At 67.5% G+C, this 15,566-nt stretch overlaps 2 protein-coding genes and 3 non-coding genes across 5 annotated transcripts; 3 read left to right on the forward strand and 2 right to left on the reverse strand.

Annotated features, from left to right (window-relative positions):
• The first annotated feature begins 168 nt into the window (after positions 1-168).
• Positions 169-240, forward strand: H696_01000. Its single transcript has one exon. It is a non-coding gene; the product is annotated as a tRNA-Asp (tRNA).
• Positions 241-1,380: 1,140 nt separating this feature from the next.
• Positions 1,381-1,454, forward strand: H696_01001. The gene has a single exon. It is a non-coding gene; the product is annotated as a tRNA-Arg (tRNA).
• Positions 1,455-2,016: 562 nt separating this feature from the next.
• H696_01002 lies at positions 2,017-2,089 on the reverse strand. Its single transcript has one exon. It is a non-coding gene; the product is annotated as a tRNA-Lys (tRNA).
• On the reverse strand, positions 2,068-3,183 carry H696_01003 (hypothetical protein). Its single transcript, XM_009494890.1, has one exon. The coding sequence runs from the start codon at positions 2,865-2,867 to the stop codon at positions 2,316-2,318; it is 552 nt and encodes a 183-aa protein (XP_009493165.1). The 5' UTR covers positions 2,868-3,183; the 3' UTR covers positions 2,068-2,315.
• A 5,505-nt stretch (positions 3,184-8,688) lies between these two features.
• On the forward strand, positions 8,689-12,877 carry H696_01004 (hypothetical protein; the record flags this gene model as incomplete). The annotated part of the gene is made up of 3 exons (XM_009494891.1): positions 8,689-10,707; positions 10,948-11,685; positions 11,849-12,877. 3 exons carry the CDS (start codon positions 8,689-8,691, stop codon positions 12,875-12,877), a joined length of 3,786 nt encoding a protein of 1,261 aa, XP_009493166.1.
• Positions 12,878-15,566: the final 2,689 nt, after the last annotated feature.

Raw genomic sequence — 15,566 nt, forward strand, 5'->3', positions numbered from 1 at the left:
GGGGGGGGGGGGGGGGGGCCTGGGTTCAGGCATGGGGCCGGGGTATGTTGCTTGAGGGGAGCACGCCCGGCGAACCTCGGATAGGGCGAGACGCCGAGGGTGTACCAGGGAGAGAGGCAAGCCAGAAAGCAACAAGAGCCTCCCCGGACGACAATCCCCCATCTGAAGTCCCGATTAGTATAGTGGTGAGAATCCCCGCCTGTCACGCGGGAGGCCCGGGTTCAATTCCCGGATCGGGAGGTCTTTTTGCTTCACCACTCCCGGTGGTCGAGCATGCTCCCTCCCTCCGCCCTGTTGCGAGGGGGGGGGAGCCAGATCCGGGTCTGCATACATGGGGGGGCGCGGGCGGGCGGATTCCCGCTCGGCGCCAGCATGGCCCGCGAGTATAATACCAAGCCAGGGCTGGTGGCGGAACGGGCCGCGAAGTCGAAGCATGGCCGCGGCCAGCGCCGGGGGGAGCCCCAGTTCCTCCTCGCGGATGAGAGGGCGCCCTCTGGTGTGCAGCCATCGCATGGGCCGGGGGAGGGTGCGGGTCGGCGGGCACGCCTCGAGAGATCTCTCCCCCGGGGGGGAGGGCGCGACGACTGACCCAATCAAGGGCCTGCTGCGTGTCGGCTATACCCGGGGGGGGGGGGGGGCCGTTCACGAGGGCAATGCATTTTGCCCGTACACACAGGGGCAGGCCATGCTCGGGGGCGTTCTAAAAAGAAGCAGGAATGACCTGTTCCGGAGCATCTGGTGGCTGAGGTGGGGGGCGCACTCGGAAAGCTGGCGCCCGTGCCATCGCCCTCGATCGGGCGAAGGGTTGCCCTGCCCAGCGTGTGTCGGCTGCCGGGGGGTGCGGCGAGACATCGGTGGCTCACTCGGGGAAGGGCCTTTTTCGGGGGAGAATTGAAACGCTCGGACTGATTCACCGAGGCTTGTTCTCCGATATGGAGATCACGCCTCGGAAGAAAGCATTTCGTCTCGAGAGGTACAAGAAGGCAAGCGATGACAATAAAGCGCGCGCGGTCTTGTTGGGGGAAGCAAAAGTATTTACATCAGAGACTACTGGCTTGGGGGGGAGAAAGCCAGGCCAAGGAGGCAATGACTATCCTTTCTAGGGTAGCCGTACATGGGAAAGAGGGCGCGGATGCCGTCCCTTATATAGGGGTTAGGCGCATGGGAGAAGGAGCACCTTGCCCTCTTCCCTGGGCGCCGAGGGAGGAGGCGACCGGGCGGGGCGAAGGTCTGTACACGGAGGCGCGGCTCTCCCCAAGAGGAGAGGAGAGCCGGGGATCCGACTTCTCAGATATGGTCACGTGACAACCCGTGACCAATTCTGGGATTTGGGCGGCGAAGGTTACAGAATTTGAAGGTATTCGCGTTGCCCCCACATATGGCCGCGTAGCTCAATTGGATAGAGCACCTGACTACGGATCAGGAGGTTGTGTGTTCGAGCCGCATCGTGGTCAAATTCCATTTTGCCATCTTGGGCGCATCCTTTTTCTCAGTCTCTTCCGGCGGCTCAAGAGACAGAGAGAGAGGGGGGGAGAGAGAGGGGGGGGAGAGAGGGGGAGAGAGAGGGACATGCGTGGTTGGGCGGCAAGACAGGGAGTCCGGGGAACTACCGCCGTCGATCGACGAGAGAGAGAGAGAGAGAGAGAGAGAGAGAGAGAAAGAGCATCGGGCAAGCGCGGCGCGAGTTCACCAGTGGCGGCGCGCTTTTCCGCCACAGGGGTCTTCTCTCTTCGTGGCCCGCGGCACGCCGGGGCCTGACGGCCGGCCGGTGAAAGCACGGGCCGTCACAAAAGGTCATCCCGGCGACGACGGGGCGCATCCCGGCCAGAGAGGGCAGCGCCGACCCCAGAGGGGACCACGCTCAGGGACTCGCCAGGGCCACGAGAGGAGCGGGCGTTTGGTTGCCCCTCGCACGAGTGGTGCGTGCCCGGGAGAGCCTCGTCGTGCGCGTCCTTCTCTCGCGGCCCTAAGCTGGGCTGTGGGTGGACACACCGGCCCCAAAAAGGAAGAGAGGCAAGCCCACTGTGGGGCTCGAACCCACGACCCTGGGATTAAGAGTCCCATGCTCTACCAACTGAGCTAAACAGGCTTACATGGCGTAGGGGGCTCGCCGCCGGAACAAAAACTCTTCATTTTCCACCCGGCTCCGAGGCCGAGCGAGGGTTTGCGCTTGTGTCTGTCCGCGCGAAGGCTCCTGACCCACTGCCGGGGCATCGACGCCTCGGAGCCACCGATGGCCAAGGCACGACGTGGGCAACCCCGGCGCTTGCAAAGCGAGGCTCGGCATGGGACACCCATGTCGGGAAGACACGCGGTCATCGGACGCCTGGGTCATCCGTTGGCGTTGTGGTTCCTCCATGGCGTCCGCGCAGGGCCCGACCTCGGGCGGGGAGGGGGCCATCGCAGCGGTGCCTGTGGGGGCTAAGAACGCAGGTGCGACCATGATGAGAGGATCTGGCCTGCCACGCCGGCTGGCTGAGATGCCGGCTCCGGCGATGGAGGGTCAAAGGTGCCGGGGCCCCAGATGGTGCTATTTGCGACGCGGTGTGTGGGAAAAAAAGGGGCGGTGACGCGTCGGAAAGAGGCCACCCAACGGGTGGATCGGAGCAGGCACTCGGTGCTTGCGGCTGCCCATGGTGCCAGGAGAGCATCCTCCGAGCGCTCTTGGAAGGGGCCGGCCACACGTGCAGGCGAGCCGCGGGGCGGGGCCAACCAGCGCCTGCTTGACAGCATGCCTCCGCGCTCGCGCGGGCCGGCGGCCGCAGATGCCCCATGGCCTGCGTGGGGGATGCCATGCTCCCGGGCTTTGAGGTCATTGCAATAGGCACCGGGCCGAAGCATCGAGGGCGGGTCTGGTGTGCCAGCATGCAGCCAGAGGCGGCGCTCTCATTCCAGCGGAAAAAGTGACACAACCCGGGAATGATCAGTGCCAAGGTGGCGATCACGACCGGCCGGGCAGGCGCCAGCAAGGTCCAAGACCAGACCCAGGCCTGTGCTCTCTGCCGGGTTGGCTAGCTGGCAGGGGGGGAATTGGCGGCGCCGCCGCTCCTGCATGAGTGAAACGCCCTCGCCGAGGGCGGCAGCCCATCTGGCTAGGGCTATGGCGCTGCCGTGTCGAGTGGAAGGGCATCGGCGCGTGGTTTTCGCCGACAGCGCCCCCGAGGCCTGCTTGCGTTGCTGGATGCGAGGGTATCGACATGGTGGACAGGCAGGGTGCTTGCAGAAGCGGAACCACTTGGGCAAAGGCCGGGCGGTGGCGGAGAACGCCGCCGCTCGCGGGGCCGAAGTCGCGACAGGATGCCATGATACCGACGCCCATTGCAGGGGGATTGGGCCACAGGCAACATTCATGGCGCATGTCTGCCTCGGAGTGATGGTGCTGCCAGCGAAGGGGACCCGACCATCCGCCAAGCAGCTGCCCTTTCAGCAGGCGGCCGCTCCCGCTGGGCTGGCTGGCTGCTGCCGTCGGCCAGGTAGCCGGTCTTTTTTCGAGGGCCTCCGGGTGTCAGGCCCGCCGGCAGCACCATAAATGCCCAGGCCCCATCGAGCGCCAAAGCCCTTTGGCACTACCGGGGGCGGAACGTGTGCACTTGCCACACGGCCATCGGAAAACGCTTGCCGGCGGCAAGACCCTTTCCGATGGACCACATCACAGGAGGCAGACCTGCGGCCCGGATGCGCATGTTGCGTGGAGCTGGGCAGTGGCGATCGTACAAGCCGCCCATGAGGTGCGTTGTATCTTGACATCGATCAAGTGCGAGACACATGGACGGCCAGGGTCGATGGTGTGTAGGCCGCCGCACCGAGTGGCGTCGCCGACGCCCGGCCGGCTGGGTGGCGACTTTGTCCCGCGAACGGCCATCCACCACGCGAGTCGAAACGCCTGGAAGAAGGCCAGGCGGCTCTCAGTCCGGGCGCTTGCTGTCGCATTGGCTCACCTGATGGAACTTCCCGGGAGGGGCGTGCGCAGGTGCCCCGCCAAGCAGGCCACGCGCCCGGAGAATTAATCGGAGAGGTCGCGGCTGGCGTGGACAATGGCGGTTTCGGCGCCAGGGAGCCTTGGGCGCGCGGTCACCTCCGGCAGGGTGCACACCTGCCCAACGAGGGGAGGGGCGGGAAGCTCGGCTGGGGTGGCCCAGAGGACCCGGCCGCCGGAAGGGCGTCCTCTGCTCTCGCTCGCAGACTCCCCCGGAGAGGCATGTGCGGTGGAATATGGGCGCACAGTGCCAGCGGGCCAATGTGGCGGCTCGCTCGGCGCGCGACGCCTGGCGCGCGACCGCGATCCACGGTGCTGGAAGCTGGCGGGCTTATTCTTGCCATGCCACGGAGTGGTGAATGGTCATGGAGGGCACGGCCATTGGCCGGTGTGCCAGGCAGCACGTCTGCCCTGGGGGGCGGCGTGGGCGTGCCCCGCAGTCGCACCAGGCTCCCCGTGGTCAGTGGACATAGCATGGGGGCCTATGAACAGGTCACATGGCGGGATGGACGATGCCTGGCGAGGCGCGAGGCGCATGGCGGCGATGTCGGGGCCGGCCACCCCGGGCCGCAGCCACACAACGGCCGAGGTGTACCTCCTGACCACTTTGGGGGCGTGGGAGTGGCGGTACGCGAGCCCCGGCACGCGGCCGAGCAAGATCCCCACGAGGTGAGCACGTCCTCCCGATGGCGCTGGGCGCATGCGTCACACGGGGTTCGAGGGGGCACCGTCGTCATCGGCGCGGGCGTGGCTTCCTCGGCCGGGGTGCCAGCCCGGGCGGCCGGGGACTTCGACGCCCGGTCGAGCAAGGACAACCGTCGCCATGGACCGGCGAAGCGTGTCCCGTGAAAGAAAAAGCCACAAAGTGGGCCGCCGGCGTTCCAAGAAGAAACCATTCGCGATCGAGGGGCCCCAGCCCTCGGCTCGGTCGATTGCCACATCCCAATGGCGGACCCTCTTGCGGAGGGAGCGCACAACCGCAGAGTATTGGCGGGGAAGGAAGCGGAAAAGGGCAGGGAGGCGGCAGTGCATCAGCCACGATCACCAAGGCAGCGGGGGAGGGTGTGTGGTGGCCGGAACAGGGGCCCCCCTCGCCCGAAACACTTGGACCGGTGCGCGCAGACCACATGCACGGATGTTGAACGGCGTTTGTTTTGCCGAGGGCAGATAGACACAAATGTGCCGGACTGACGTTGAGGGCGGGGATGTGCGCTGTTGGCCCGTGCGCCATGCGTGCCTTTCCAAGTGGGCGACGCGCGGCCAGAGATCAGCCACCGAAAGAGGGGCCTCTTGCCGAGCGACCGGGATTCCGGTCGTTGCCGGGGGTGGGGAGGGGGTGGCGCGGGGCGTCATGTTCGGTGAGGGCCGGAGGACGCTCGGCCAGGCTCGGGGCTCGGCCGTGGGGAGCACACCACCGGCCTCTTTATGCGAGTGCTCACGGAAGAAGGCGAGAGGGGAGGGAAGGAACAGGCAAATGTCACAGGGGACGCCCTTTTTTTTTTAAGGGAGGCTGTCGTGTCGAAACCCGCTTCGGAAACCCCTCCGGAGGGGCAAATCCCGCAGGCCTGGAGAGGGATCATATCAAAAAGGGCCATTATTTATTCCCTGCCCCTCACTGAGCTGGATATATTCCGTAGGATGGGCCGCTGGGGGCCCCGGCGGCAAGGTGCTCCCCGCCCTTGCCCCGACCGGGGGGCCGGCCATGCCCCCAATGCGCTGGCAGTAGCTGGTTCTTGTCGCAGGTGCTGGGCCGGCCGGCCCGCGACGCTTGTCTCATGGGCCCCGTGTTTGGGCCATTTGTTGGAGGATGCCCGGGGCCGGGCCGGGCCCCGGGGGCGGATGATGGCGAGTCGGGTGTTCCCAGAGGATGGTGTTTGCTTTTTCGCGCCGGTCGGAGCCCCAGCGGCGGGGCCCCGTGAGAAAGAATCATATCCGACTTGGCGCCCGACCGATCGGCCGCCGCGCGCTGGGATGCCCCTCGGGCGGATGCTCCCCGATGAGGGCGCGGCTCCGCGGGCCGGCCACCGGCGTGAGATCCGCCTCCTCCGGTCCTACCGGTGGGTGCTTTTGCCGGCAGGGGCCCTGCCCCATTGGATGATCATTCCCGAGCCAAGTCCCGGCTGCCGTTGTTCTCCGAGGCGGGCTTTTGCATGTGGCAAAGCCCCGCCCACCGCCGAGGCACATCCAGTTCTTTGGCCACCGCTGCGGTCAAGACCGACGCCACGAGCAACGCTGCCGGGCCTTTGCTTCGCCTGGGCTGGACTGCCTCGGGAGCCGGGGCCGAGGAAGGGAAGGTGCCCTGTCAGGCATGGCGGTCCCTGGCAGGCTCGAAAAAAAAAAAGGCCGAGTCCATGGTATGTGGCGAGTCGAACGCCGCGGGGTGCATTTCAACCGAGCAGGCTGCCTTGCGGCCGGAGACCCTGCCTGGGAAGATGCGCCCAGCATGTTGGCCTTGGCAAAGTGGCTGTCCTGCCAAGTGTCTGCGCGGTGTTTTCCCCCTCGGCCGGAGCCCCATCCCCTGGACTCTGTGCCCCTTGTCGCGTGCCTCTTCGCGTCCTCCCGGCTCCTGAGATGGGTTCACCTCCTGGATGATCCGGCCCCGGCGAGGTGTGATGCCGTCGAGGGCGTCCTTTGCCGGCCGGCCCATGCCGTCGAATGGCCGCGCTCGTCCGGCTCGTCCGAGAAAAGTTGCCCTCCTTTGCCTTGCCATGGGCCGCAACCTCGGCCGCCCACCGGACACACCGCCTCGCAGGAGCAGACATGGTGGTCTGCTGACGATGGTTTCACCGACCGGCCGGCTGGCCGGCCCACCGGCCTCCTGAGGCCCCGGCTTCGGACATTGTGGGGCCACGCGCGGCATGCTCGTGGGTGGCTGCTCGCGGTCGTGCAACCCCCCCCCCCTTATGTTTTGGTCAGCGTTGGTGTGATGTCCTGCGGCTGTCGGGAGGGCCCTTGCCCGATGGACCATATGCCATCCTGTGTGAGGAGGCTCCGCATTTGAAGGACACATGGTCCATAACCTGTGCACCGAGCCGAGGGTCTGATTTGCCACGGGGACGGGCGGGGCGCGCCCTGTGCCCGGCCGGTCCCCGGACACTTCCCTGGCCACTGCCAGGTCCCCCTCCCCCCCCTGAGCGTGCTTTGATCCAGGTGTGGTCGCATTGTCGGAGCTGGGTGCTGCCCGCGAGGGGCATGCGCACACCTGGCCCCGAGCCGGTGCACCGATGTCCCGGTGTTGCCGGGTCCTAGCACGGAAAGCGCGGCGGCGTCCTTCGCCCGCCCCGCCCCTCGGCGGCATTGGCCGGACGTGCACACCCACCCACACACCCACGCCCACACCCACGCCCACACCCACGCCCACACCCACGCCCACACCCACGCCCACACACACAATCCCCTCCCCAGTCGGGATCTTGGTTGCATGTGTGCCCACGGTCAAGCCCCATGTGGATCGCGTCGGGATGGTTGGTCGCTAAGAGCGCGCCGAGCCTGCCCGGGGGCTCGGAAGCTGCCGGTGGGCCACCTCCGCCAAGTGCCCTGGCTGCTGATCGATCGGCGAATGGCGGCCGTGCGGGCTGCCGGGGTGGCCTTCGCCGGAGCCAGCCCCAAGCCGCTGAGTGATTCCCCGCACACACACACACACACCTCGCAGGGGGCGGGGAAAGCGCCCCCCCCCCCCCCCCAGAATGCATGATGCACGGGGCCCGAGGCTTCGACCCGCGGAGCAGGCGTATGCAGGCCAGGGCGCCACAGGGGAAGGTGGCCGGGACAGCCGGCCGTGCTCTGGAGGCCCCCTCCTGGGAAAATGGGCCCCGTCCGTGTCGGCGGGCCGCGGGGTGCGCATCCGTGTGATGCGTTGGCACCGGGGGGCATGCTTGTCGCGGTCGAGACCAAGATGGCCCTCCGGAGTGCAGGTCCACTTGGGGCTGGGCGGAGAGGGGGGGGGGGGCGTTTTCCTTTCGCCACGGGGGCCTTGCGAAGGGGGGCTCGCGCGCGGGCACCCGCCCGCGCATGGGCCAGGTCCCCCCTGCGGTCGGGGGGAATGTCGGCCCGAGGGCGGTCCGCCGGCGCCGAGGGAAAAAGTCTCCCCCTGCGGCCGAGGCGGGGGCCTGGCCGGGAAGGGTGCGGGCATCGAGAATTCCTCCTCGCCGAAGAGCCGATGGCCTTGGCGCCACGGGCCCGTGGCGGCTTCGGCAAACGGGGGAGCCCCGTTCGGCCGGGCATGGCGCGGCCCGATCCCGGGGCCCAGGGTGTCCAAGCTGCACCGGGGGTCTGGCCCCCTTCACTGGGCCCGGTGCGCGCCCCTGCAGAGCAACCGCGGCCCCGGAGCGATGACAAATGTGGGGGGTGGCCGCGCGGCGCCGTCTTGGCCGGCCGGCAGTCTCTCGGCCCCGATGGCGCCTGGCCGCCCCCCCCCAGCTGGCTGCGACCCAGTTCGGACCTCCCGCAGGATACTTGGGCATCGGCGCCCCCGGCCCCGGGGACAGAATGTCCCTCACATCTACTCGACTCCCCCCCCCCCTTCTTCCTCTCGCTGTCCCCTTGTCGCTTTCCCTTCCGCGCTCGCCCTCTCTCGGTCCCTGGCCCGTGGGTCCCCCCTTCGGAAAGAGCCCCTCTTCCCGACTCCTCCCCCCCCCCCCCCCCTCGAGCGGGGCATTTCTCCGACACCGGGCTGCCCTTGCCGCGGCCGCTGGGCGACGACGGACTCCGAAATGAGCAGCTCGCCCTCGCCACCGAGCTCGCCGGAATTGAACCGACAGCCGGGCATCCCGCTGGCGGACCTCGATGAGCGGCCTCCGGCCGCCACTCCCGGGCCGGCGGCCTCGACGAAGGGCGACCCGCCGGCCGCGTCGATCCCGATCTGGGAGTTATTTCGCTTCGCACGCAAGACGGACTTGGTCCTGATCGCGGTGGGGACCCTGGCGGCGGCCGTGCACGGGGCCCTGCAGCCGGTGTTTACCCTCATCACCGGTGACATTGTCAATGCCTTTGGGGACCCGAATGCGGAGCTCGTACGGACGGTGGCCGAGCGGGTGGTGTGGTTCGCGGTGTTCGGGTTCATTTGCCTGGTGGCGGCCTATCTCCAAACGTCGAGCTTCATGTACACCTCCTATCGCCAGGCGACGCGGGTTCGGGAGCTGTACTTCCGGGCCCTGCTGCGGCAGGAGGCCGGGTGGTTTGACACGCAGAAGGAGGGGTCGGTGACGTCGCGCATCAATGCCGACATCATCCTGATGCAGGACGCCATCTCGGAGAAGTTCGGGGCATTGGTGCAAAATGCGGCGCTCTTTGTGTCGGCCTTCTCGATTGCCTTTGTCCATTCCTGGCGCATGACGCTGGTGGTGGCCGGGCTGCTGCTGCCGCTGCTGCTGCTCTCGGGTGTCGTGTCTGGCCGGGTGCTTCGGGGCCTGGTGGCCGAGGGCCAGCATGCGCATGCGTCGGCCGGCGCCGTGGCCGAAGAGGTGTTCGGGGCCATGCGCACCGTGGCGGCCTTTGGCGGGGAGGTGCGCGAGCTGAGTCGCTATGCGCGGGCCCTGGCGCCGGCCGTGCGGACCGGCGAGCGTCGGGCCCACATCAATGGCCTGGGCATGGGCTTCATCTACCTGGTGACCTACTCCCTGTATGGGTTTGCCTTTTGGTATGGCTCGGGCCAGGTGAACCGGGGGCGCCTGGACACCGGGGAGGTGATCATCGTCTTCTTGACGGTGATGATGGCCTCGACTGCCATCGGGCAGGTGGGCCCGAGCCTGTCGAGCCTGGCGCAGGGGCTCGGCGCGGCGGCCGGCATCTTCGGGATCCTGGATCGCCGGCCGGCCATCGACAACCTGAGCGATGAGGGCCTGAAGCCGGAGACCGTGCTCGGGGACTTGGCATTTGAGGATTTGCACTTTGCCTATCCCAGTCGCCCGGAGAGCCCGGTCCTGCGCGGGCTGAATCTGAATGTCAAGGCCGGCACCACGGTGGCCCTGGTCGGGCATTCGGGCAGCTGCAAGTCCACGCTCTTGCAATTGCTCGAGCGCTTCTATGACCCGGCGTCCGGGGCGGTGAAGCTGGATGGGGTGGATGTCCGGCGGCTGTCCATCCGATGGCTGCGGGGGACCCTGGCGCTGGTGCAGCAGGAGCCGGTGCTCTTTTCCGGCAGCGTGTCGGAGAATGTGCGCTTCGGCAAGCCCGGCGCCACGGATGCCGAGGTGGAGGCCGCCTGCCGGCTGGCCAATGCCCATGACTTTGTGACGCGTCTTCCGCAGGGGTACGCCTCGCAGGTGGGCGAGCGTGGGAGCCTGCTGTCGGGCGGGCAGAAGCAGCGCATCGCCATCGCCCGCGCGCTCATCTCCAATCCCAAGATCCTTCTCCTGGATGAGGCGACGTCGGCGCTGGACACCCGGTCGGAGCGCGTGGTGCAGAATGCCCTGGACCGAGCGTCGAAGGGCCGGACGACGCTGGTCATCGCCCACCGGCTGTCGACCATCCGCCATGCGGACCTGATTGTGGTGGTCGACGAGGGGGTCGTCGTGCAGCAGGGCACGCATGAGGAGCTCATGGCGGCCGGCGGCATGTATGCGGATTTGGTCCTGTGCCAGGACATGGCCGAGAAGGCGGCCAGCATTTCCGACCCCCCTGGGTCGGATGTCGCCGGCGCCCTGGACGACGAGGACCCGGATGCCATCGCGCCGGCGGAGGAGGACCCTTCGCTTGATGAGCTGCTCGATGTCAGCCCCCGGTCGGCGGGCGTGCGTCCGGCTCTGGCGAGCCGTCTTCCCCTGCCTTGCTCGCTCGGTTTGGTTCTTTTTGTCTGTCTGGTTCTTTTTGTCTGTCTGGTTCTTTTTTTTCTGTCTTGTTCTTATGCCTGTCTGTGTTTGCCTTTCCCCCCTTCCCCCTTGCCTCTCTTCCGATTTGCTGCGGTGCTTCGCATCGGCTTGTTGGCACGGCCTCCTGCTCCTCTTCCCCGCCGTCCCATCTGCTGGATGCAGCGAAAGTACCAAAGCAGCCCGGTCTTCCGGGCATACATGCAATCCCGCGGGGACTGGCACTATATCCTGATGGCGGTGCTTGGGGCCGTGCTCTTCGGGGCCATCTACGCGCTGTATGCCTACTTTACGGCGGAAATGACGGAGACCCTGAACTTCAAGCGCGGGGCGGATCTCCGCGAGGCGGCCCTCCTCTGGGGCTTGGTGTATCTCGGCCTGGGGATATATGCCGCGGTGGCCAGCTACTTGATGAATGTCGGGCAGCTTGTGACGGCCGAGCGGGTGGCCGACCGGATGCGCAAGCGCACCTTCCAGGCCGTGGTGCGGCAGGAGCTGGCCTGGTTCGAGCGGCCGGAGAACGCCACCGGGGCCCTGGCGGCTCGGCTGTCGCTTTTCGCCGACAACGTCCAAGGCAGCATGGTCAGCTGGCTGACGGCCATCGTGGTGACCCTGACGACGGTGGTCGGGAGCCTGATCCTGGCGACGGTGTCCTGCTGGCGGCTGGGCCTGGTGGCGATGGCCTGCATGCCCTTTTCGCTGATGTGCGGCTATCTGTCGACCATGGCCACGGCAAGGCTCAATGACAAGGGCCGCCGGGCCTTCGAGCTGAGCGGCAACTGCGCGGTCGAGGCCATCACCAGCATTCGCACGGTGATGGCCTTGAATCGGCAGGAAGTCTTCGCCCGGCGGTTTTCCCAGGCCCTCCAGGGGCCGATGCGGGCCTGCTTGCGGAGCTCGCAGGTGCGTGGCCGGGGCCGGGTGTTTTTCCCTTCTTTTTTTTCGCCCCCCCCCCCCTCTCCCGGTGTGCGCCCCTGTGCAAGGCCGAGTGATGCTGACTCGCCATCGGGTATGCGGACCTCCTTGCCCTTCATTCTTGGGTGTGTCTCTCTTTCTGGTCTCCCAGCTGGTCGGCCTGGGGTTTGGCTTGGTGGATCCGATTTTCTACTTCATCTTTGCGCTGGCCTTCTGGTATGGTGCGCGCAATGTGGAGGCCGGGCTGTGCGACTTTTCGCAGGTCATCCGCGGCGTGTTCGCGGTGGTCTTCGGATCGACGACGGCCGGGCAGATCGCGGCCCTGGCTCCGGGGTATGCTCGCGCGCGGGGGTCGCTGGTGGCGCTCTTCCAGGTGATTGATCGCCAGCGGGCGATCGACCCGCTGGCCGGTGCTGGCCACGGGCAGGAGGGCCGGCCCACGACCCAGGGGTATGTGGAGTTCCGCGAGGTGCACTTCGCGTATCCCCGGCGCCCGAACCAGCTGATCCTGCGCGGGGTGAGCTTCACGGCGGAGCCCGGCCAGACCGTGGCCCTGGTGGGGACTTCGGGGTCCGGGAAGTCGGCGCTGATTCGGCTGCTGGAGCGCTTCTATGACCCGACCGCCGGGCAGGTCCTGGTTGACGGGGTGGATGTGCGGGATATCCCGGTGGCGGACCTCCGCCGGGGCATGGGCCTGGTGCACCAGGAGCCGGTCCTCTTTGCCGGGACCATTCGCGAGAACATCCTCTACGGCCGGCCGGAGGCCACCGAGGAGGAGGTGCAGGAGGCGGCCGAGGCGGCCAGCGCCCATGCCTTCATCCAGGCCCTGGAGTCCGGGTACGACACGGACGTCGGCATCCGGGGGGGCCAGCTTTCGGGCGGGCAAAAGCAACGCGTGGCCATCGCCCGGGCGATCGTCCGGAAGCCGAGCATCCTGCTGCTGGATGAGGCGACATCGGCGCTGGACTCCGAGTCGGAGGCCATCGTGCAGGAGGCCCTCGACCGGGCCTCCAAGGGCCGGACGACGATCGTGGTGGCGCATCGGCTGGCGACCATTCGCCATGCGGACAAGATTGTGGTCATCGATCGGGGGGTGGTCGCGCAGCAGGGCACGCACGATGAGCTGATGGCCGCCGGCGGGGTGTATTCCCAGCTGGTCAACCAGCAGCTGGCCCGGTAGCGCCGGTGTCCGACGTCCAGACGGCCCGGGGCGCGGCCGGCCATCCGTCGGCCTTTCGACAGGGGTCTCCCCCTCGGGCACACGGTCATCCGGGGGATGGGGCTTCGTGGCGGCGCATCCGCGAGGCGCAGGCAGCCGGGCCCGCCGGGCTTGTGACCGCTGTGCGGCGGTGCGGCGGCCCCGGCGGCGGCGGCGAGGGCCATAGCCCCAAGATGGGTGCTTGTGCGCTGGTCAATGGTGTGGGCAGTTCCGCGATTTGTTTGCCCGATGTCCTGCAGCATGCGCAAGGTGCGCCGGCAAGCTGCATCCCGGCGGATGTACACTTGGATGTGTGTGTCTGTGCGCGCGTGCGCGCACGGGTATCGATGCGCCTGAGGGGACTCTTTCTCCCGCTCCAAATACACCCTGACCTCCGTTGAGTGTGATGCATGTCCCAGCCACACTGAGTGTTCGTCGAGACGGCCGGCTGAGAACCTTTCAGGGGTTGCTTTTATGCCACGTCGATGCCCGGGCCTGTGAGGGGGGGCGGGGGGGAAGGGGGAGGCCCTGTGGCTGGGCGATGTGTCCCTGGCGTTCGGAGGCGGCATGCGCCTTCGTTTGTGGCCAGGCAGAGCAGGGAAAGGCCCACGGGCGTCGCCTGTTTGTTTGTTTGTGTATGTGTGTGTGTGTGTGTGTGTGTGTGGCCGGAGCCGCGTGGGCAGGCCCCCCCCCGGAAAGGGGGATCTGTCTTGATGGCCGAGGCGGGTGTGTGCGGCCGATCGGCCGGGGGGAGGGGGGCGGAGGGGGGGGGGGGGGGGACGGCCGAACGAGGGGCACGGCCGGGCTTATGGGGGCCTCCCACCCGAGGGGTGCCGCCGTTCATGGCGTACCTTTCTCGGCCATGAGTCTGCCAAGGCACCCGGCGGCCTCCATTGTTGGACAGATGTGTCCGGAGGCGATTCCGGGGGCGGGCTTTTGAAAGTGCCCATGGATCATGTTTCTTGGGTTTCCTCGCCGGCTGGGCAAGAGCATGTGCCCATGCCAGCCAGTGGGTGATCCTGCCTCCGCGGCGAGTTTTGATGAAGGGTGTCCACCGGTGGCAGGGCCCCGGGGGGGGGGGGGCATGAGCTCGCGGCAGGTGGTCCCGCGTCGACACGGCATCGGGACCGGGGCTGGTATTTTTTGTCGGTGCCGCGTGCCGTCTGCCATGGATCGTATGTCGCCTGGCTGGCGGTGTGTCTATGTGTGTGTATGTATGTATGTATGTATGTGTGTGTGTGTGTTTCAGAAGGTGCTCTGGCTGAGGTGCAAATCGTCGTCGGGCTAGATGAGCATGAGTGGCTGCGCTGGTGCTCCGCAAGTCGGAGCCACAGGAAGAAGACGGGCTTTGTGCTCTTTTGGTGATGAAGCCCATGGGCTTCATGTGTCATGTTGCCCTTTGGCGACGACACGCGCCCGGACCGCGCGACCCCCATGGGCATCGGGACCGAAGCACAGTCCTGGTCGAGGGACCGGTGGACCGATTGCCCGGGGGCCCGCCGAGGGCACGTCTAAAATGAGGGGCCTCGGGCACGGCCCGGGGGCGTCGACCTCGCCTCGGTGTCGACTCCGAGCGGGTGCATCGCGGTGCGGAGATGTGAGAAGCTCCGCTGGCTGGTGGAGCCCGGGGCGATCTTGCAGGCCCCCTGGCGGAGGCTTGCTGCCCGCGGCGAAAGTGCAGCCTGCCGATGTGTGCCTGGCAGCCGGCAGTGGCAAATAGGGTGGGCACCTTGCTTGTGGACTTCGTGAGCACGGCAAGGAGGGAGGGCTCGCCTTGTCAGTGAGATTCCGTGCCCCGGCGTGCTTGGCGATCGAGAGTTCCCGGGCTATGCTTGGCCCCGGGTGCCGAGCCGCAGGGCAAAGCAGAGCCAACTGGTCGCCCTGGACTGGCCGCCTCTCCGGCCGGGACAATATGCCGGGCGAGGGGCGGCCGAAGTCCCAAGAGGCGTGCGCCCAGGACGTTGGCGATGCATCGGCCCTGTGTGCGCGGCCTCCGAAGGAAATCGTCCGGTGAGCCGAATGGCAGGCTTCAAGGGCTGGCCTTGGGCAGCCGTGACTCCGAGAGCGCCACCCACACACGCGCACACTGACATGTGGGGATCCGGGTGATCGTGCGGTGTTCACCGGGACGATTGGTCCGACCCCCCCCCGTCCCCGAAACCCTTCTTGGCGCCCTCGTCCGGTGCCGAGGCGTCAGCCTTGAGAGCCGGGGCCGCGAGGCGGGAGGCGGCATCGGGCTCGCACGTTGGTACGTGGGTGAGATGGAGTTGGCACTTCATCGGGTCCTCCGCCGGCAGGAGTGGGATCTGTGTGTCCGCGTCTGGCGCTCCAAAGCGGGAGGAGGGTCCGGTTGCCCAGTCGGGGTGGGCGACCCCGGCCGGGATGCAGGACCGAATGGGCACGCCAACTCGGCTGCCCTGTGATGGGAGGCCGCGGGGATGGTCGGTGGACTGGCCCCCGTACTTGCCCTTTTGGAGGCCTGTATTGTGCGTGTGCGTGTGTGTACTCTTCCGGGAGCGTCCGGCGGTGTGCCTTGTCGCCGCCATGCGCTATTCCTCGGTCCGAGCGGGGGGACGAGCCGGGAACGGGGTGACAACAAACGGGCCCCCCTCGTATCATTTTCCTGCGCTTCAATGGGAGATTGGCGAGCGGGAACACTTCCCCGGCCCGG

Source organism: Fonticula alba (genome assembly GCF_000388065.1).
Source record: "Fonticula alba strain ATCC 38817 unplaced genomic scaffold supercont2.1, whole genome shotgun sequence".
Classification (NCBI taxonomy): domain Eukaryota; order Rotosphaerida; family Fonticulaceae; genus Fonticula; species Fonticula alba.